The sequence below is a fragment of the Diabrotica virgifera genome, chromosome 2, assembly GCF_917563875.1.
Source record: "Diabrotica virgifera virgifera chromosome 2, PGI_DIABVI_V3a".
In the NCBI taxonomy this organism is placed as follows: domain Eukaryota; kingdom Metazoa; phylum Arthropoda; class Insecta; order Coleoptera; family Chrysomelidae; genus Diabrotica; species Diabrotica virgifera.
The window spans coordinates 35,112,136-35,130,983 of record NC_065444.1 but is presented as its reverse complement, the minus strand read 5'-3'; the positions used below and the strand labels follow the sequence as shown (position 1 = coordinate 35,130,983).

The 18,848-nt window shown below is 33.9% G+C and overlaps 1 protein-coding gene across 1 annotated transcript; it reads left to right on the top strand.

Annotated features, from left to right (window-relative positions):
• Positions 1–7,164: 7,164 nt before the first annotated feature.
• Positions 7,165–7,602, top strand: LOC126879489 (histone H1-III-like). The gene has a single exon (XM_050642529.1). It carries the CDS (start codon positions 7,183–7,185, stop codon positions 7,468–7,470), a length of 288 nt encoding a protein of 95 aa, XP_050498486.1. The 5' UTR covers positions 7,165–7,182; the 3' UTR covers positions 7,471–7,602.
• The last annotated feature ends 11,246 nt before the right edge of the window (positions 7,603–18,848 follow it).

Sequence of the window (18,848 nt, the reverse complement as noted above, 5' to 3'; positions counted from 1 at the left end):
GAATGCGTTCGTAAAGATTCGAATTTAGGCAGTCAAGGATTCCGCCACTGCAAGTGTAGTGGTCAATACAATTAAAAACGCTGCAAATGTAAAAAATTAAGTGCCACAACAGCCTTTCCTATAAAAACAAGTGATTAAAGTCTAGTAACTTAAAGCCTAATGCGTGTGTATGAGTTTGTTTTTACTTATATGGTGTCTATTTGAGGTTTTTATTGATAAATTGATATGTTTAAGTGTTTAACTTTACTATAAAATTTCAAGAATAAACAATAGTGAAGCCCAAAATACGTTTTTATTGTATTAACCAGAATTGTTAGGAAAGTATTAATAATAGCCGTTGAATCTAATTATAAAGGCGTTATTAATCACATTGACCAGCTGCTACGGTTCCTGTTAATATTTACCGATAATTATTAATACAGACCGGATTTATCACATCAACCGTAACATATACAAATATACATGGTGTCCCAATTTAGAGATATGACGTCATCGTTGATTTTATTAAATGGCAACACTGTCATTTTGATAGCTATTTTGATAGGGTGTGTAAAGTTATACATAACTGAAAAATATCAAATTTCTATTCTTTACCATTTATAAGATAATAAAAATTAACAAAGTTATGTCTGTAATTTGGAATAAATTCAATAATTTAAATACTAGTTGTTTCTTAAAAAAATTCTCAGATCCGTCGATTAGTATTTCAAATTTTCATTTTTGAAATACAATAATAATGTATACAGGGTGTCCCAATTTAGAGAAATGACGTCATCGTTGATTTTCTTAAATGGTAACACTGTCATTTTGATAGCTATTTTGATAGGGTGTGCAAAGTTATACATAACTGCAAATTTAAAATTTTTATTCCCTACCATTTACAAGATGATAAAAAATAACCAAAATATGAAAAACAAGTAGTCAAATATTAATTCAATTTAATTATTTCAATTAAGCAAGGGCTCATAATGTTGCCCATTGACTATTTGACAATAATTGAGGACAACATTATGAGGATTTTCTTAATTGAAATAATTTAATTGAATTATTATTTGATTAGGTACTTGTTTTTCATAACTTTGTTATTTTTTATTATCTTGTAAATTGTAGAGAATTAAAATTTGATATTTTGCAGTCATGTATAACTTTACACACCCTATTAAAATAGCTATCAAAATTACAGTATTGCCGTTTAAGAAAATCAAATACTAATCGACGGGTCTGGGCATTTTTCAAAAAAAGAACAATTAGTATTTGAGATATTGAGTTTATTCCAAATTACACACTGACTTTGTATAACTAATTGCTACCTCTTTTAACATACTATGTAGTTCGTAATAGTAATAAAACATTAATCAGAATATAAACTTCGTTGACAGTCAACTGTGACGGTATCTGTAGCGTCTACACATTGAACGATAAGAAAGAAAACAGAAATAAGATAATGGCAACATCTCGAAAAAGTTAATGAACGATACCGTGTTCTTTTTGTAACCTAAATAGGTTTTTTCTAGAACAATTAAGGAATCCAATAACTGACACTATTAAAAAACAGATGGGAGTTCCTATATCCTTTTCAACGACGCACAACTCATTTAATTCTGTCCACGGACTCTAGCAAAAACCGTTTTTAGTATTGCTTACCATATAAAATTTTAATTAACAAATGTTTTTTGACTTTTATTTATTTTTTCACTATAATCGATGTACAAGCATTTTGGTACACACTCTACAACTTAATTTGCAAACATTTTTTTTGTTTGATTTTTTCCCACATAAATTTAGGTGCAAATGATGGTTCCTTGTCTTAGTTTATTTGTTGAGATTTTTTGGTAATTATGGTACTTGCAATAGAAATATTCAATAATTTAGTTCTAGCTGTAGGAGATAATAATATCTTAAAATTTTTGAAAAATTAAGGAAACATTATTACATTATTGAAATAGGCTATAATTGTAAACAGTATTAAACAAGCTGAAAATACGAGCATTATCATAACGAAAACTTTGTTTATATACCTACGTATTTAAATTCATAATATAGAAAATTGCTATTACGAGAAGCTGTTTAGAATTAAAAATTATGTTTTAATGTGCAAATATATCATTCTAATTTAAATGTTGTGAACTATAATAGTATATTAAGTATGCAGAACGGTAAGGGTTTTATACCGATCGAAGAAAATTGTTTGGAGAAGGAGCGGAGCGACGAATTATTGTCTGAGGTCGGTTACCCTTAACGTTCGACATGCTTCTAACGTTTTTTGCACGATTGATACCATTATAAATTATAAAATTAAACATTTTCGTCATATTGACTAGTTTCATTCATTTTATCAAGATAGATACTTTGGTTGTTAGGTAGTAACTAGGGTGCATAACAACAATGGATAATTGAGTTTTTATTTAGTTGTCAATAATTTTAAGTACAATTTTGATTATTATAAATTAAAATATGTGCGAAAGTGAATTTGAAGAAATTGAACGGGCTTGGGAAGAAGGGTGTTCCGCAATTATTCCCGAAAAATCCAAAATCCGTTATCAAAATACCTACCAAAGTTTTAAAAAATGGTGCGAAGGCAAGAATTTAGGAATCGAAGAAAAGACTTTATTGGCATATTTCGTTCAAAGACATATGCAGTTGAAAGCTCCTGGAAGCCTCTGGGCAGAATATTCAATGATTAAATCCACCGTTTTTCTTTATGATGGCATTGATATTTCCAAGTTTTCAACTTTGATCGCGTATTTGAAGAGAAAAATTAACAGATTGTACCATAAGTTTCAATATTAATAAATAATTCGTTAGTTTTCTTTATTCTTTCAAAAAATAAATTAAAATTAAGAGATTTTTTAACTCGACGGTATGTGAATTACTTACCGTCGAGTTGGAGTACTTACCGTCGAGTTGGATTATTTACCGTCGAGTTGCTAGTAAATGTCACCTACTGACGTAAAATCTGTCACGGTAAACAGTCAAAAATGATCAATCGTGCAAAAAGATACTTTACTCGAAATTCATATTTTTACATACCTCGTATAAAATTAATAAAATTTGATTCATGCGATGGTTGCATCATAAATCTTAGACCAAGAAGAGATTTTTATGAAGAATAACTTTTCTTCGTCAAATTAAAAATACAAGAGTTATAAATGAAAATGATGTTGGTATCCATAATTTGAGAAAATTCGTCAATTATTTTTTTCCATTAGAAGGATGTAATTTCATATATCAGAACATACTTTTTTATTCCAAACCACATTTTAAATAACAATTTTCCAATATTGTAAAATAAATAATACATACATGATAAAGATACTTTTTATTGATGAACTTTACTTGGATCTACAGACCGAGCGAGTCTCGTAAATTCCACGCATTTGCGCCACGCTTCACGCAACCGTATTTGCGTACTTGTGTTTTGAGTTGTTTGATCGTGCGCTGGTCGAGTGAGTTATAATTTACCAAATTTAAAATATAATCGTTTCTACTGATTTATTATTAATATAGTATAATATGTATTATTGCTTTCAAAATATACTCAGATTGTATTTTTATACATTTATTATACATATTATTTTATATAATAATTAAATTCACTAGAAAATGTCATTTATATTTTATTAATAACTATTGTTTGTTTTTTAACCAAGAGGAGTGATTCAAGTTTACTCCACTGTTAATAAATTTTGACACTAATGACATTTATGAAATTTTGGCACTTCTGTCATTTTATAGGTTAATTAAGTATATCGGCGATTTTTTTGTATTTTCGGCATTATTCCTTTAATTTTTAGATTTTTAGTCAACTTTTATATAAAAACAGTTGTTTTTAGAACTCTTTAGCGATGTCTAAGTATAATATAATATGTATGGATTATCATCGAAAGCTGATATATGATCAACGAAAAAAGAAGATGAATTTGGTGACTTTTCTAGTAACTTTCTGTGTGAATCTGTCTTTTTAGTTTACTCCTCTTGGTAAAAAAATCAACTATAAATAATTTAAAATTTAGTTGGACATTCACGAAGTGTCAAACTCAAATGTAAATAATAACATTTGCTTTGCTTAACAAATTCAGATTAAAAAAGTAGCCTACTTCCTAATCAAAGATTTCAGCTGACGTTTAGTGCGTGGTAGGAAATAACCGGATTGTGACGTCACATTTCAGAGTTTGAGGTCGATTATCTCGAAGACGGTTAGAGATATCGAAATGCCGTTTTCAGATTTGGATTCAGAAGACAAAACTACATAAGAATCCATCGATACATCTGCTCTAAGTATTCCAGGAACGGCAACGCAATAACACACAGACTTTTGCAAATTTATAAACGAAAGTTTTCGTTGAAAACCACCTTCTAACGTATCAACAAAGCATACGTTGCTTACTTCTGACATAATTTGTTTAAAATCTAAATAGTAAATAAATAATAAAATTGCTTTATTAAAGTTTTAACATATTATTTTAATATATAGTCGATTCGCTAATCTGAGACACAACTGTCTACACTACAATCACAATAAAGATGCACTAGAAATAAATAAGCACGAGGAGCACTCCAAAATCATGATTTGGGAGTACTCCTCGAACATTCAATGTGTCTTGGTTTGTTTATTTCTATATAGTGCATTTTTATTGTGATTGTAGTGTAGACCAGCGGTCCGCAACCTTTTTGATATTGCGACCCCAAAATTAAAAAAAGGGTTATGAGTGACCCCAGAAAAAAAATCACTAAACTAACAAGTGCAAAGATTGGTTCAGGACGAAGGTAAACTTCAATTATCCTCCATGTTATACTTAGCTGTTTTTATTTCGTAAATTATGTTGAAGAGTTTATTTATTTTGGAAAGTAATATTAGATTAGAGCAAACTATGCATTTAACATAATATTTATGATGGCATTAAACGAGACAAACAATTATTTTAACATTTTATTTAAAAAAAAAAGGTACACATACGTAAGTTTACAAACTAATGCGAACCTTGTGCTTGCACACTTGCAGTCAGTATATTAATTTTTGGTGATATATTATTAGAAAGAGACACCCTCAAATGAGGTTCTACGTTAAGTCTGTAGCGATATTTTGTTTCTATAGCAGTCAATGTGGAGAAAGCTGTCTCGCACAGGTATGTAGATGCGAATGGCAGCAATTTCAGCAGAGATGTTTTGTATAACAGTGGATATTCCTTTTCCATCATTATCCAGAACTTGGATAGATCCGTTGTTTTGAAAATAGATCGAAGGCTTTCATCAGACAATTAATCGATCAGCTGCTCCTTTTCTTTTAAGTTCATCTTCACAGTGTTAAAATCACAAATGAATGGATTAATTATCCACTGGTCGCCGTGTGACGTATCTGGGAATCGTATTACTTAAATCTTGCTTAAGACTTGTAAGATGCATGATGATTTTGGTTTTAATTTTTTCTTCGAGCTTTATATTGTTTTCTTCAGAAAATTTCTCCAAAGATGCAAACATCTCGTAGTTTTCAGCACTGATTTCGTCTATCCACAAACTTATTTTCTTACAAAAAGCTTTTATTTTGTTAGCCAAAATCAATACATTTGTACCCTTCCCTTGCAACGATTAATTTAAATCATTAAGTTTTTCAAAAATGTCCGAAAGATAGCCAACTGTTGCCAGCCAATTTTCATTCAAGAAATATTCCGCTTGCTTTGGTTCCCGTTCAAGTAGAAATATTCTGATTTCATCTTTGAGTTCAAATACATAACACGTTGGAGTATTTTTCCTCGCCATAACCCGATAATTTACCCATAAACCTTAATAAAATTCGATAAGTACAGGACCTTGTTGACTTTTTTACTTTTTTGACGACCCCATAAAGATCTTTCGCGACCCCACATGGGGTCGCGACCCCAGGGTTGTGGACCGCTGGTGTAGACAGTTGTGTCTCAGATTAGCGAGTCGACATACCTACCGTACCTATACGTCCAGAAACTCTACCGACAAATGAAGACAGGAGATTCTTCAGATAATTTTAAAACAATTTAACCCAATTCATCTAGTCTGAAAAATATCTCCAGAACGCTTCTATTTAGAAAAACGAAAATGGGTACACATATTTATCTTTCAGAGATAAATCGATTCCATCCATTGCAAATTTCTAGTACCGGTCATAGGCGTCCGTTTTGGGTAGGGCAACAGTTATATTATCGCATAACTTTTTTGTTTTTAATTTTTAGGAATTTTTGAGTCTGGATTATTAAAATGTAAGGTATTATGGTACTAAAAGAAACTCGGACTTTAAGTCGATAGGATACACCGTTTTCTAGAAAAATCGATTTGAAAATTTTTCGTTTTAATGAATATCAAAAAAATTAAAAAAAAACTATTTAGAGAAATGAAAACTGGTACGTTTATTTATATTCCGGAGATGAATCGATTTCATTAATTGCGAATTTCTAATACCGGTCATATGCGTCAGTTTTGGGTAGTTCCACGGTTATTTTATCGCATAATTTTTGTCTTTAATTTTTAAGAATTTTTGACACTAGATTATTAAATTATGAGGTATTCTAGTACTAAAAGCTACTGTTGCTTTAAGTTGGTAAAATACACTGTTTTTTTGAAAATTTTTGTCAATTTTCTTTCAAATTCAGGAAACGAAAAATTTTCAAATCGATTTTTTTAGAAAACGATGTATCCTACCGACTTAGTGCAAGAGTACATTTTAGTACCTACTAGAATACTTCACAATTTAATAATCCAATATCAAGAATGCTTAAAACTTAAAGGCAAAAATAACTGTTGCCCCACCCAAAACGGATGCCTATGACTGGTACTAGAAATTCACAATAAATAGAATCGATTTATCTCTGGAAGATAAATACATGTTCCAATTTTCGTTTTTCTAACTAGAAACGTTCTGGAGGTATTTAAGAAAAACTAATTACAAGACGCCATCTTCAAAGAGCTCTAGCTCCCTTAGGAAGCATTTTCGGACTAGGTGAGTTTGGTTAAATTGTCTTAAAATTATCTGAGGAATCTTCTGTCTTCGTTTGTCGGTAGAGTTTCTGGACACCCTGTATATTTTATTTAAAATATAAATTATAAAATTATCCGGAAGTTTTTGTCCTTTTTCCTTTTCCAGTTTTCGCTCTTGAGCCAGTGAATCGACGCATACTGCATATTAACCTACGATTTTTTATATCTCCCAACGCAATGGCAGATACAGAAAACCAATCATCAGCAGCTTCGGCTACGTCGGCTTCTGGAACGCCACAAACATCTTCATCATCCAAAAAGGAAAAGAAGGCAAAAAATCCACGGGCAAAACCTTCCCATCCTCCAACATCTGAAATGGTGAACAATGCTATCAAATGTCTCAAAGAAAGAGGTGGTTCTTCTCTTCAAGCTATCAAGAAATATATCGCTGCAAATTACAAAGTAGATGCGGAAAAAGTTGCTCCGTTCATCAAAAAATACTTAAAAGCTGCAGTTGCTACTTGATTGTTGGTGCAGACAAAAGGAAAAGGAGCGTCAGAATCTTTCAAGTTACCGTCGACCTCCTCGTCGTCTTCTGGATCTGCCAAGCCTAGTTCAGGAGAAAAAAAGAAAGCTGGAGAAGCAGCTAAACCGAAGAAAACTGCCGCCGCTAACAAACGTTCTGCTACCGGTGAAAAGGCAAAATCTGTAAAGAAAGTGACCAAGGTAAAAAAGCCGCATCAAAGGCAGAGAAAAAGTCAGCCAATGCGAAAAAGTTGAAAAAAAGTCAGCACCTAAAACTGCGTCCTAATCCGTAGTTCCGACTTCCGCAGAGGCTAAAGCAAAAACACCAATCAAGGCGAAGAAATCAAATAAAGGAAGTCCAACGAAATAACCAAACGCACCCAAGCCGAAAACAGCCAAGGCTGCAGCAAGTTCACCAAAAGCTAAAAAGGCTGCTCCTAAGAAGAAAAAGTAATTGGACTAATGAATATCTTCGAATTATTAAAAACAAACAAACAGCATTTCCGCTTGACGTGTCGTCCTAGACTTTTATAAGATTCGATGTTACACATAGAGATTGCAATTGCTGGATCCAGCATCCAGCAATCCAGCTGGATCCAGCGCTTTTTTTACATGCTGGATCCAGCAAACCGTGCTGGATCCGCTGGAAGTAGCGCGGATCCGCAAACGTTTCAAATAAGAAATAAGTTACTTAATATCTTTATTACCCTCTATATTCAAAGCCGTCAATAGGCAACTTGCGATTCTATCGGGTTTCTATCGGGCTAGCAGTAGCCCAGTACGCTGGAAATTTTCTACAGCCTAAAAGTTTGCATCGACAAAGCGTTGATAGACATTGATTCTGCGATCAACCTCTCTGCTGGTGATTGGTCAATAATCAATGAATTGATCGCCACTCTTTAACCCGCGAAACTGGCTGTAGATGCTCTTTGCAGAAGAGAACACCCAAGAAAAATAGCCAGGACTCTAGCCTTAGTGCCGATCTATCGGAAGATTCACGCAACAGAATCGTGGAACGGGTACATTAGTGTACTTACCAAATCCAAAAAATTATGACGAAGCACTGAACAATTCTGGTTATTTCCCCATGCCGAAAAAGAATGCAATTCGACAAGAGAACAAAAATTTGTTGGGTGGTATAAATAAACTAGTGATTGTGGAACCAGTGCAAGAAGACATAACGGCAGAAGATGGGCGAACTAATACAAAGCCCGTGAACTTTTCTTCCTTAACAAGAACTTGAGATTGAATTGTAACGAGAAAGAGTAAACTTTTATAACCAAAAAAACTGGACTTCAAAAAGATTACAAAGAAGGTATCACACTCAGAGATAGAATACGAAACGAAGACACATTGAGAGAGCTAGGCGTTCAAGACGTAGTGAGATGGACAAGAGCGCGACGACGCATGTGGAGAGACCACGTAGATCGGATGGACCCTGAACGTATGGCGCATTGGACGAAAACGCAGAAGCCCAACACCAAGCGATCCATAGGAAGACCCAAAAAACGATGGTACGACAGTTGGAGCTCCGGATCGCAGCAAAGACTGTAACAGAAGAAACAGGACATAGTCCTATTACAAGAAGAAGACGAAGAAGAAGAAGAAGAAGAAGAAGAAGAAGAAAAAGATTACGAAAAGATTTTGGAAAAGGAAATGGCCATCTATGAGACCGAAGGAGTGAAACGCGATCATTTGTCCATGGTCTATAACTATTTGATGACCTTAAAACCGACCAGAATAGAGGTCGAAAGGGCTTTCTCCTTAACCGGCTGTAATATGCTGTTCTGTGCGAAGTAGGTTAGTTAGGCCTACGTTTTTTAATGTCTCACTTCCAAAAAACTAAATAATTCATGTTTCTGTTGTTTAGAATCCTAGAATACAGACAAAAAAAAAACATTAGAATCGTGTTTTTATTTTGATTGCACATTTTGCCGGATCCGCGCTGGATCCAGCTGGATTGAGGCCAATCTTGCAAAAATCCAGTTGGATTGAAAATGCTGCTGGATTGCAATTCCTAGTTACACACAATTCAGCTGAGTTACAAGTGAAAAATTGCCTACATGTCATAATTTTGCAGTGATTTTGCACTCATATTGCAATATCTCCGGTCCTAATTATTGGATTAAGGTTCACTAAACATCATTTTGTAAGTTCTTCTTCTTCTCCTTCTGGCATCATAACCTTGGATGTATCTTTGCATGTCTGGATTCTTCATTTGCCGCCTTCATCTTGCACCCGGCCGTATACCCTTCTAAGTATCTTTCTCTGGAATGTCTTGAGTTGGGCTTCATTTTTTTTGTCATTACCCACGTTTCACAACCATAGGTTATTACGTGCCTAATTAATGGCCTGTAGAGAGTAATTTTGGTTCTTTTGTCTAATAATTTCTACGTCATCAATCTTTTATTAGCATAGTGTGTACGATAGACAAAAAAACATGAATTAGAAGCAAAACCAAAGTAAAAGACGCAAGAGAACATGCTGCCAAATTAAAATGGAGCTCCGCAGGACACAATTCCCGACTGAAGGATAAAAGATGGAATCACGAAATACAATAATGGAGACCGTGGTTAGGAAGAAGAAGTAGAGGAAGGCCACAAATGAGATGGGCCGATGACATAAAGAAGTTTGGAGGACACAACTGGAAACAGGTGGCGCAAAATAGACAACACTGGATTGAATTGGGGGAGGCCTATGTCCAAAGTTGAATTACTGAAGGCTGAAGAAGAAGAAGAAGTACGATTGTCACTCGAAATATGTGCATTCATGTTGCTATTTATGGAATTCTTTTGATTGATTTCTGTGCTTAGAAATGCGACGGCATCCACATGATCGAGGGTATAGTATGTAGTTGTCTATTGCGATGTTATTTTCATTGTCAGGTGTTCTTTTAATGGTCATGTTATTCGGTTTTGCTTCGCTTATTTTAAGCTATCTTTTCATGATCATCATCATCATCATCATCATCATCATCATCATCAATGGTTACAACGTTTTGTGAGTCTTTGCCGCCTTTACTATTGCCTTCATTATTTGTCGGCCCTGTGCCACTAATTCCCATTGTCTCACTCCCATTTTCTCTAGATCTTCTTTGACTGCATCTTTCCATCTTTTTTTAGGCCATCGTACAGACCTTCTTCCAATTAGCCTTTCCCAGAACACATTGTTTATAAGGCGACTGTCGTTACTGCGTATAACATGCCCTGTCCATCTGAGTCTATTGGCTTTTATATCTGACTAAATTTTATTTCTGATTTGATTTTCCTTTCCGAATAGAGACTCTTACTCGTTATTGTATCTGCGCCTTCATTCGTTTGTTACGCTTTCTTTGCAAGGACCATATATCATTCGAAGGATTCCACACCAGCAATTTATTTATTATTTCTTTTCATGCTTCAAGATCAATTTTTTTGAACGCTTATATTAGTCTTTACTTGCTTTCACTAATTGTAGCTATATTGTCTGCATATGGAGTAATTTCTATTGTTTTGATATTCGAATTCAACGGGTCAGTGGCGTAGCGTGAGTGTCGGCCGCCCGGGGCGGAAGACAATTTAGCCGCCCTCTTATTTAGGTATTTTAATTTATTGTATAACATTTCATACATTAATTATAGAGAACTTTTCGGCGAGAACAGTCATCATTATTTTGCACTATACAGGTTGGATTTTAAATAAAAAGTTTATCTAAGTTTTACAATTACAAAAATAAAACGGGATAATACCCGAAGGTTGGCTGTATACCATCTAGTTAAATAAAATTTAACTTGAAGTAAAACACTTCAACAACACTTGAGTGTTTTTGTCAAGTCCTTTGTACTTAAAGGACGTAAGTATTTGTAATGAAATAATACTCGATGTAAAATACTTTATTTTAAAGAATTATGCACATGGTTTCCATTTTCTATCGCAGTATTAAGTATGTGACAGCTGTCGTTCAGATGACAGTAGTACCAACCTACATTCATGGTTAAGGGAGTTTTACACGAACATAACACCTCCTCCCTTGACCATGAATTACAAAAGTTAACTAGAAGTAAAAGTACTTACAAATTCAGTCTGGTAACAGGTTTCCTTACTCTAGTGGAACGCCTTAAAATGGGTTCCTCAGTTTCAGTTTGAGCCCCAGGTACACTATTCGAACTTTCCATATTGTTTGAAATTTCGGATTCATCAGTAATCACTTCGGTAGGTGGTGGTGAGACACTGTGCTCTGGAATTGATGCCTCCCTCGGAATCAAATTGTGAGTAATGGTATCCGGAATGTAACATGTTGGATTATTTTGAGATGGAGTATATTCCCCAATTTGCCGTATTTGGTCTACATGACGTTTCCATGTTCTACCATCATCTAACTGAATTAAATAATGCAATAACCCTAATCTGAGTACAATAATGCCAAATTGCCATTTAGAATGAAAATAATCCCTCACGGAAACCCTAGTTCCTATATCAAAGTTTCTTAGACTCATATCAGTATAGGTAACTCTATCACTACATGAAGGTTTAAGTAAATCTAATCTATTCCTTATTTGTCTTCCTAACATAAGTTCTGAGGGACTTTTACCTGTAACTGTATGTGGGCTTCTGCGGTATTGCATAAGTAGCTTACATAATTCAAACTCCCTGTCATTTCCCTCACTTCGCATAGCCCTTAAACATTTTTTTAGTATTTGGACATATCTCTCTCCCTGTCCATTAGTTGCAGGATGGTAGGGTGCAGTAAATTTTTGTGTAATTCCATTATCTTTCATAAAAGTTCTAAACTCATGAGAGTCAAATTGTCTACCATTGTCTGTAACAAAAACTTTAGGAATACCAAAAGTTGTAAAAATTTTTCGGCAAATTTCAATAGTAGTTTTTGTAGTAGTATTTTTTGTAAAATGAATTTCAGGCCATTTACTGAAGGAATCTACCAATATAAAATAATAACCTCCATTGAAAGGTCCAGCGTAATCAGCATGCACTCGTTCAAAACAAAATTTTGGTGGCTCCCATATATGAGAATTATCTTTAATTGGGTTGTTCTTGTGCTTATTGCACTCTAAACAATTTTTACAAAGTGACTCAATATCCTGGTCTATGTGAGGCCACCAGCAATAACTACGAGCTAAAGATTTCATTCTAACTATTCCAAAATGTGCAGTATGTAATTCTGTCAAAATTTTATTTCTCAATTTAGTAGGTATAACTACTCTTTGTCCTCTCATAATAACATCAGATTGTAATGAAAATTCAGCTTGATTTATATTGAAGCTAAATCGTTTATCAACAGGTTTTCCTGTTTTTAACCCAACAAGTAATTTTTTTAAGGTATGATCATTTTTTGTATGAAAAGCTAGATCTCTAATATTTGTAGGCAAAGTTTCAATTTGATTTATTTCAAAAATATCTGGCTCATCATGTGTGAAATTTTGTTCTGATTTTATAGGTAGACGTGAAAGTGCGTCAGCATTGAGATGAGAATCTGTATTTTTGTAACGAATGTCATAATTCAAACCTTGTAAGAAAATTGCATAATGTTGCATTCTTGTTGCACTTAAAACTGGTAGGCTTTTATCAGGTGCAAAAATTTGAACTAACGGTTTATGATCAGTGAGCAAAGTAAATTTCCTAGCACATAAATAATTGTAAAATTTTTTTACTCCAAAAATTATGCTGTAAGCTTCTTTGTCTATTTGTGAGTACCTTTGCTGTGTAGTAGTAAGAGTTTGAGAAGCAAACTGTAAGGGTCTCTCTGTACCATCTGAAAAGATATGTGAAAGTACTGCACCTACCCCATAGGGTGATGCATCAGTTGCTAGGACTAATGGTAAATTTGGGTCATAGTGACATAAAACATTTCTAGAACAAATGAGTTTTTTTGCTTTGTCAAACGCAGTTTGACAAGTATTCGACCATTTAAAATTGACATTCTTTTTAAGTAAATTATTTAATGGTTGTAAAATTGTAGAAGTATCTTTTAAAAAACGTCTGTAATAATTAATTAGGCCACAGAAACTCCGAACTTGAGTTCTGTTTGTAGGTATTGGAGCATTTGCAATTGCAGTTACCTTATCTGCACTAGTAGACACACCCGTTTTACTCATCTTATATCCACAGTAGTCAATCTCGTCTTTGAAAAATTCGCTTTTATCCAAATTTATATGTAAATTATGTTCAGATAATTTCTTTAAAACTTGTTCAAGTCTTTGTAAATGTAAGGTATTATTTGGAGCTGTAATTCTTATATCATCCTGAAATATTGAAATACCATCTATTCCTTGTAGCATTTGCTCCATTAAACGTTGCCATTTGGCAGGAGCACTAGCAATTCCAAACATTAATCGATTTGGTTGAAATAAACCTTTATGGGTGTTTAATGTAAGTAAATGTTTCATTTCATCTTTTATTGGCAAGTGTAAGTAAGCTTTCGTAATATCTATTTTTGTATATTTGTCCCCACCTGCTAATTGGGAAAGTAGGTCATCTGGTGTAGGTAAAGGGTATTCATCCACTTCAATGCAAGGGTTTAATGTGATTTTAAAATCACCACAAATGCGTATGTCCCCATTTTGTTTAACTACAGGAACAATAGGAGTTGCCCAGTCCGAAAATGCTACTTTCTTTAAGACTCCCTGATTTACTAAGGACTCTAATTCTGCCTCAACTTTAGGGCGTAATGCAAAAGCTACAGGACGGGCCTTACAAAATTTTGCTTTAGTACCAGGTTTTAGATAAATTTCAGCCTCTAACCCTTTTATTTCACCAACTGACTTTTCAAATAAATGTTTATATTTATCTAACAAAGTTGCAATTTCAAAATTTTCATGTAGAATTGTATTTACCTGATGTAAATTGATTTCCAGAGCATGTATCCACTCTCGACCAACCAGTGAGTAGCCATCACCATCCACCACATACAACTTTAGAGTGTGCTTTAATTCCTGGTGCTCAACCTCCACTGAAACTAAACCTAAAACATTCAAATTATTTTTGCAGTATGTAGTTAATTTAACATCCGATTTTTGTAATTGTAATGCAGGAAAATATTTTTCAAATATATTTTTATTTATGATTGTAACAGCAGCGCCAGAATCAATTTCAAAATTTAAAATATTACCATTCACTTTTAAATTTATAAAAAATTTATCTTTGCAATTTCCAGCATTTACTTCTAAGACCTCTTGAGCAGAGTTTACTGAATTTACTTGCCTGTGTGAATTTTGTTGTGCCTTTAAACAAACTTTTTGAATGTGTCCGACGTTTTTACAAAAGTTACAGATTAAATGCTTTTTATTACATTTATCGGCTAAATGCGAGGTGTCTCCGCATCTATAACAAGCCCTATTACGGTTATTTGACATTGTAAAAGTATTATTAGGAGAGCTACTATGATTATTTACTGTATTATTATCATTAAATTTACTAGTGTTTGTATTTTTATGAAAACTTTTTGCTTTCGCATTTAAAACATTTATACTAGCCTGATTGTAATTATTGTTGTGAGAAAATTGATTACTATCCTTTTCTGAAGTTTCCATGCTTGCTGCCATTTCTACGGCTCGGTCCAAGTCCAATCCCTTTGTTTCTAATAGTCTGGCTTGAATCCTCTTTGACTGTAAACCAAAAACAAACTGATTTCGTATAGCACTTTTTAAATATGTGGAAAAGTTGCAGTTTATGGCAAGTTTCTGTAGAGAATGTAGGTATTCTTGTATACTTTCGCCTTCTGCTTGTCTTTTTGATTGAAACCTAAATATTTCAGCAATTTCAAGTGGTGCAGGGTTGTAAAAATTATCCATTAACTTAACTGTATCCTCATATGACTTGTCTTCAGGGACCTCTGGAGCTAGTTTATCGCACAGTGTATCGTATGCTTCCGACCCCATGTAATGTAGTAAATAGGGCAATTTCATTTCCTCTGGAATTTTAAAAACTTTGTATGCTCCTTCCAGCCGTTTTACCCACCTGGACCATTTTGTAGCTGTCTGGTTAAAAGGTTCAACGGAAAACTGGAATGTAGAAACTTGTGTAGACATTACTGGAGCTGTAGCAGGTGCAACTATCGCAGTTGTAGTCGAGGAACTCGTGTTTGTACCGGCTGTAGTTGGAACGTTGTAGTTGATGTAGTGTCTGTAATATTTGTATCCATTATCCTCGTCGCCAAATGTCAAGTCCTTTGTACTTAAAGGACGTAAGTATTTGTAATGAAATAATACTCGATGTAAAATACTTTATTTTAAAGAATTATGCACATGGTTTCCATTTTCTATCGCAGTATTAAGTATGTGACAGCTGTCGTTCAGATGACAGTAGTACCAACCTACATTCATGGTTAAGGGAGTTTTACACGAACATAACAGTTTTACTTCAAGTTAAATTTTATTTTACAATCACGTTTATTAATACAAAAATTCTTTTACATTAACCAATTAGATACATTGATATAACTTAGGTACCTATCACTTAAGATTAGGTACACCTTGACGATCGACAAAATTAAATAAAATCAATTTTTAATTAGAACTAGAACGATACTATAATGTTATATTTTTATTTCTATTGAAAAGTAATATAAGTCTAAGAGCTAGTGAACCCTCCGACTAACGGTCATCCTGTAAGGCTAGAAATTTGTCTAGTGATAATTCATAGCACACCAAGGCTAAAAACCATGACCTGGCAGGCCTCAGAGGTGCACGTGTATCTACCAGGTGAATCGAAAAGTACAACCCTAAATCGGACATTTATCTAAAAATTTCAATGTTGCCAAGGTACGTAGATATTCTTTAAACATTGATTGATGAAATCCCGAAGAGTTTTTTGCAATAAAATATCGAAAACCCCTTTGTTTTTTTAATTGCTAATCAAGCGGGCGCGACACTGTAGTGTAAGTGAGGACGTTTGAGTTTGCCCAAATTCATTATCTCGAGAATGGGCAAATTTCAAGAGAAATCCTCAAACAGGTCGATTTTTATTTTTGAATTAGGACTTTTTGGCGTATATATAATACTAGTGACGTCATCCATCTGGGCGTGATGACGTACCGACGATTTTTTAAAAAAAGAGTAGGGGTTGTGCGATAGCCCATTTGAAAGGTTATTTAATTCTCTATTCAGTAATATAAACATTAACATCATTATTTATACAGGGTGTACAAAAAATTTTTTTTTCTATTTGTCAAATTTAATCAAAGTTAATTTAATAAAAAATATTTTTTTTGTACACCCTGTATAAATAATTATGTTAACGTTTATATTAGTGAATAGAGAATTAATTACCCTTTCAAATGAGCTATCACACAACCCCTACTCTCTTTTAAAAAAATCATCTATTACGTCATCACGCTCAGATGGATGACGCCACTAGTATTATATATATGCCAAAAAGTCCTAATTTAAAAATAAAAATCGACCTGTCTGACGATTTCTCTTGAAATTTGCCCATTCTCGAGATAATCAATTTATGCCAACTCAAACGTCCTCACTTATACTACAGTCTCGCGCCCTCTTGATTAGCAATTAAAAAACAAAGGAGTTTCCGATATCGTATTGTAAAAAACTCTTCGGGTTTTCATCAGTCAATGTTTAAAGAATATCTAGCTACCTTGGCAACTTTAAAATTTTTAGATAAATGTCCGATTTAGGGTTAAAAATGACCGATTTCGCAATTTTGAAAATTTTCAATCGCTTATATAACAAAAACTATTAACTTAAGAGAAAAATCAATAAAGACCTTTTCTGTTTGGAATGATTCAAAAAACTTAAAAAAAATTGTTCGACACAAAAAAAAATAATTTTAGGAAAAACCCCTAATCCTTCCCCTCGCCTGGCAAGGTCTTATGCTCTGCAGAATCGCCTGTCATTGTACACATTTCTTCTAAATGACTTACTCAAACACATTCTTAAATTTAAACCTTACAGGAGAAAGTTTATTTTACCCCCTAAATTTGCACTTTTCGATCCACCTGGGAGATACACGTGCACCGCTGAGGCCTGCCAGGTCATGGTTTTTAGCCTTGGTGTGCTATGAATTATCACTAGAAAAATATCTAGCCTTACAGGACGACCGTTAGTCGGAGGGTTCACTAGCTCTTAGACTATATGATTATTTGTTAGAATTAAAAACAAATCTTCCGTCTTCAATTCAAAATTTATACGTCTACCTTTTTTAATAACAAAGTCTTTTGCATCTTTCGCATCACACACCTCTTGCTCAATAGACAAAATAGCCAAATTAGTTAGTCTTAGAGTACTAATTGTCGATCTTAAACAATTTTGAAAAACTCCTCTCACAGCTGGCCTTGCTTATAGCAACTGTGAAAAATATTCGGAACATTATTAAAATATTGGACAGAGTATCTTCCAGATTGGATTTAACAATAAATTTAAATAAATCAAGTGAGTCTGCATTAATCAATTTCGTTGCCTGAAGCAGCAACGAAAGTCCGCAGTCGAAGTTTTTATAGCTTGAACCCCTGCTCGTCAATTTCGTCAGATGCGTAGTCTAGATTATATTCAGTGTTGTCTGGATCTAATAATATAACCAGCGTAAGATAAACAAACTTATCCGTTAAATTCTGTTGCTGTTGAAAATGCTCACGAATTTCTACTATAACTCTATCTAACGAAGAAAACAGCTTTCGTCTCAATTCATTTTTCCGTTATCGAAAATATGCTTTCTAGGTATGCGCCTCCGAGGTTTTATGGAAATTCCAAGTTCTTCACACATATTTTTGCATACCCTACAGCGCCATTTGCCCATTCCTCTCTTTTCTCTGTCAATATCATCTGCAAAGCATTTACTTTTTGAGCGCACAATCTTATGTCAAGTCTCCTTTTTTGTATTTTTGTGCATCATTCACTTCATGTAGCACCGGTTGCCACAGACCCAAAAACAAAGAAAGGAAAATGACTGCATCGAAACTAGTAAAGCACCTGCATCTGTCCTAGTGTATAAGCTTTCATCTGCCTCTGTCAGTTTTTCCAAAGTGACGATAATGTATTTGTAATGATGCCATGTCACATTTACGGCATCGCCTCTTGCACTCAACCGCGTGTCTTGAATCCTTCTTTTGCCAGTAGCTGCTATCAGAACTTCCCAACGATGTGTCGATGAGAGACAAAGAGAAATAGCAACGTTTTAAAATGCCGAAAAAAGTTGTGCTGACTTTTAGTCATAAACGGGGAATTCCCACAAGTCAGTATAGACGTTGTTGCCAGGCGCTACAACATATCATTCAAAGAAAAGGAATTCCCCGAATTCGTCACAAAATAAGTATGTAATGAAAAATTCCGTGCTCCTTTCAGTCGGTCCGAATTTGTAGTTGCGATAAAATTAAAAAGTGGTTCAAATATTTACAAAATATTTTTATTATTCATTGTTAAATTTTGCCGC

Bases quoted from the DNA above. Each gene is read 5' to 3' on its own strand.
- LOC126879489 (XM_050642529.1), top strand. From the start codon at position 7,183: ATGGCAGATACAGAAAACCAATCATCAGCAGCTTCGGCTACGTCGGCT.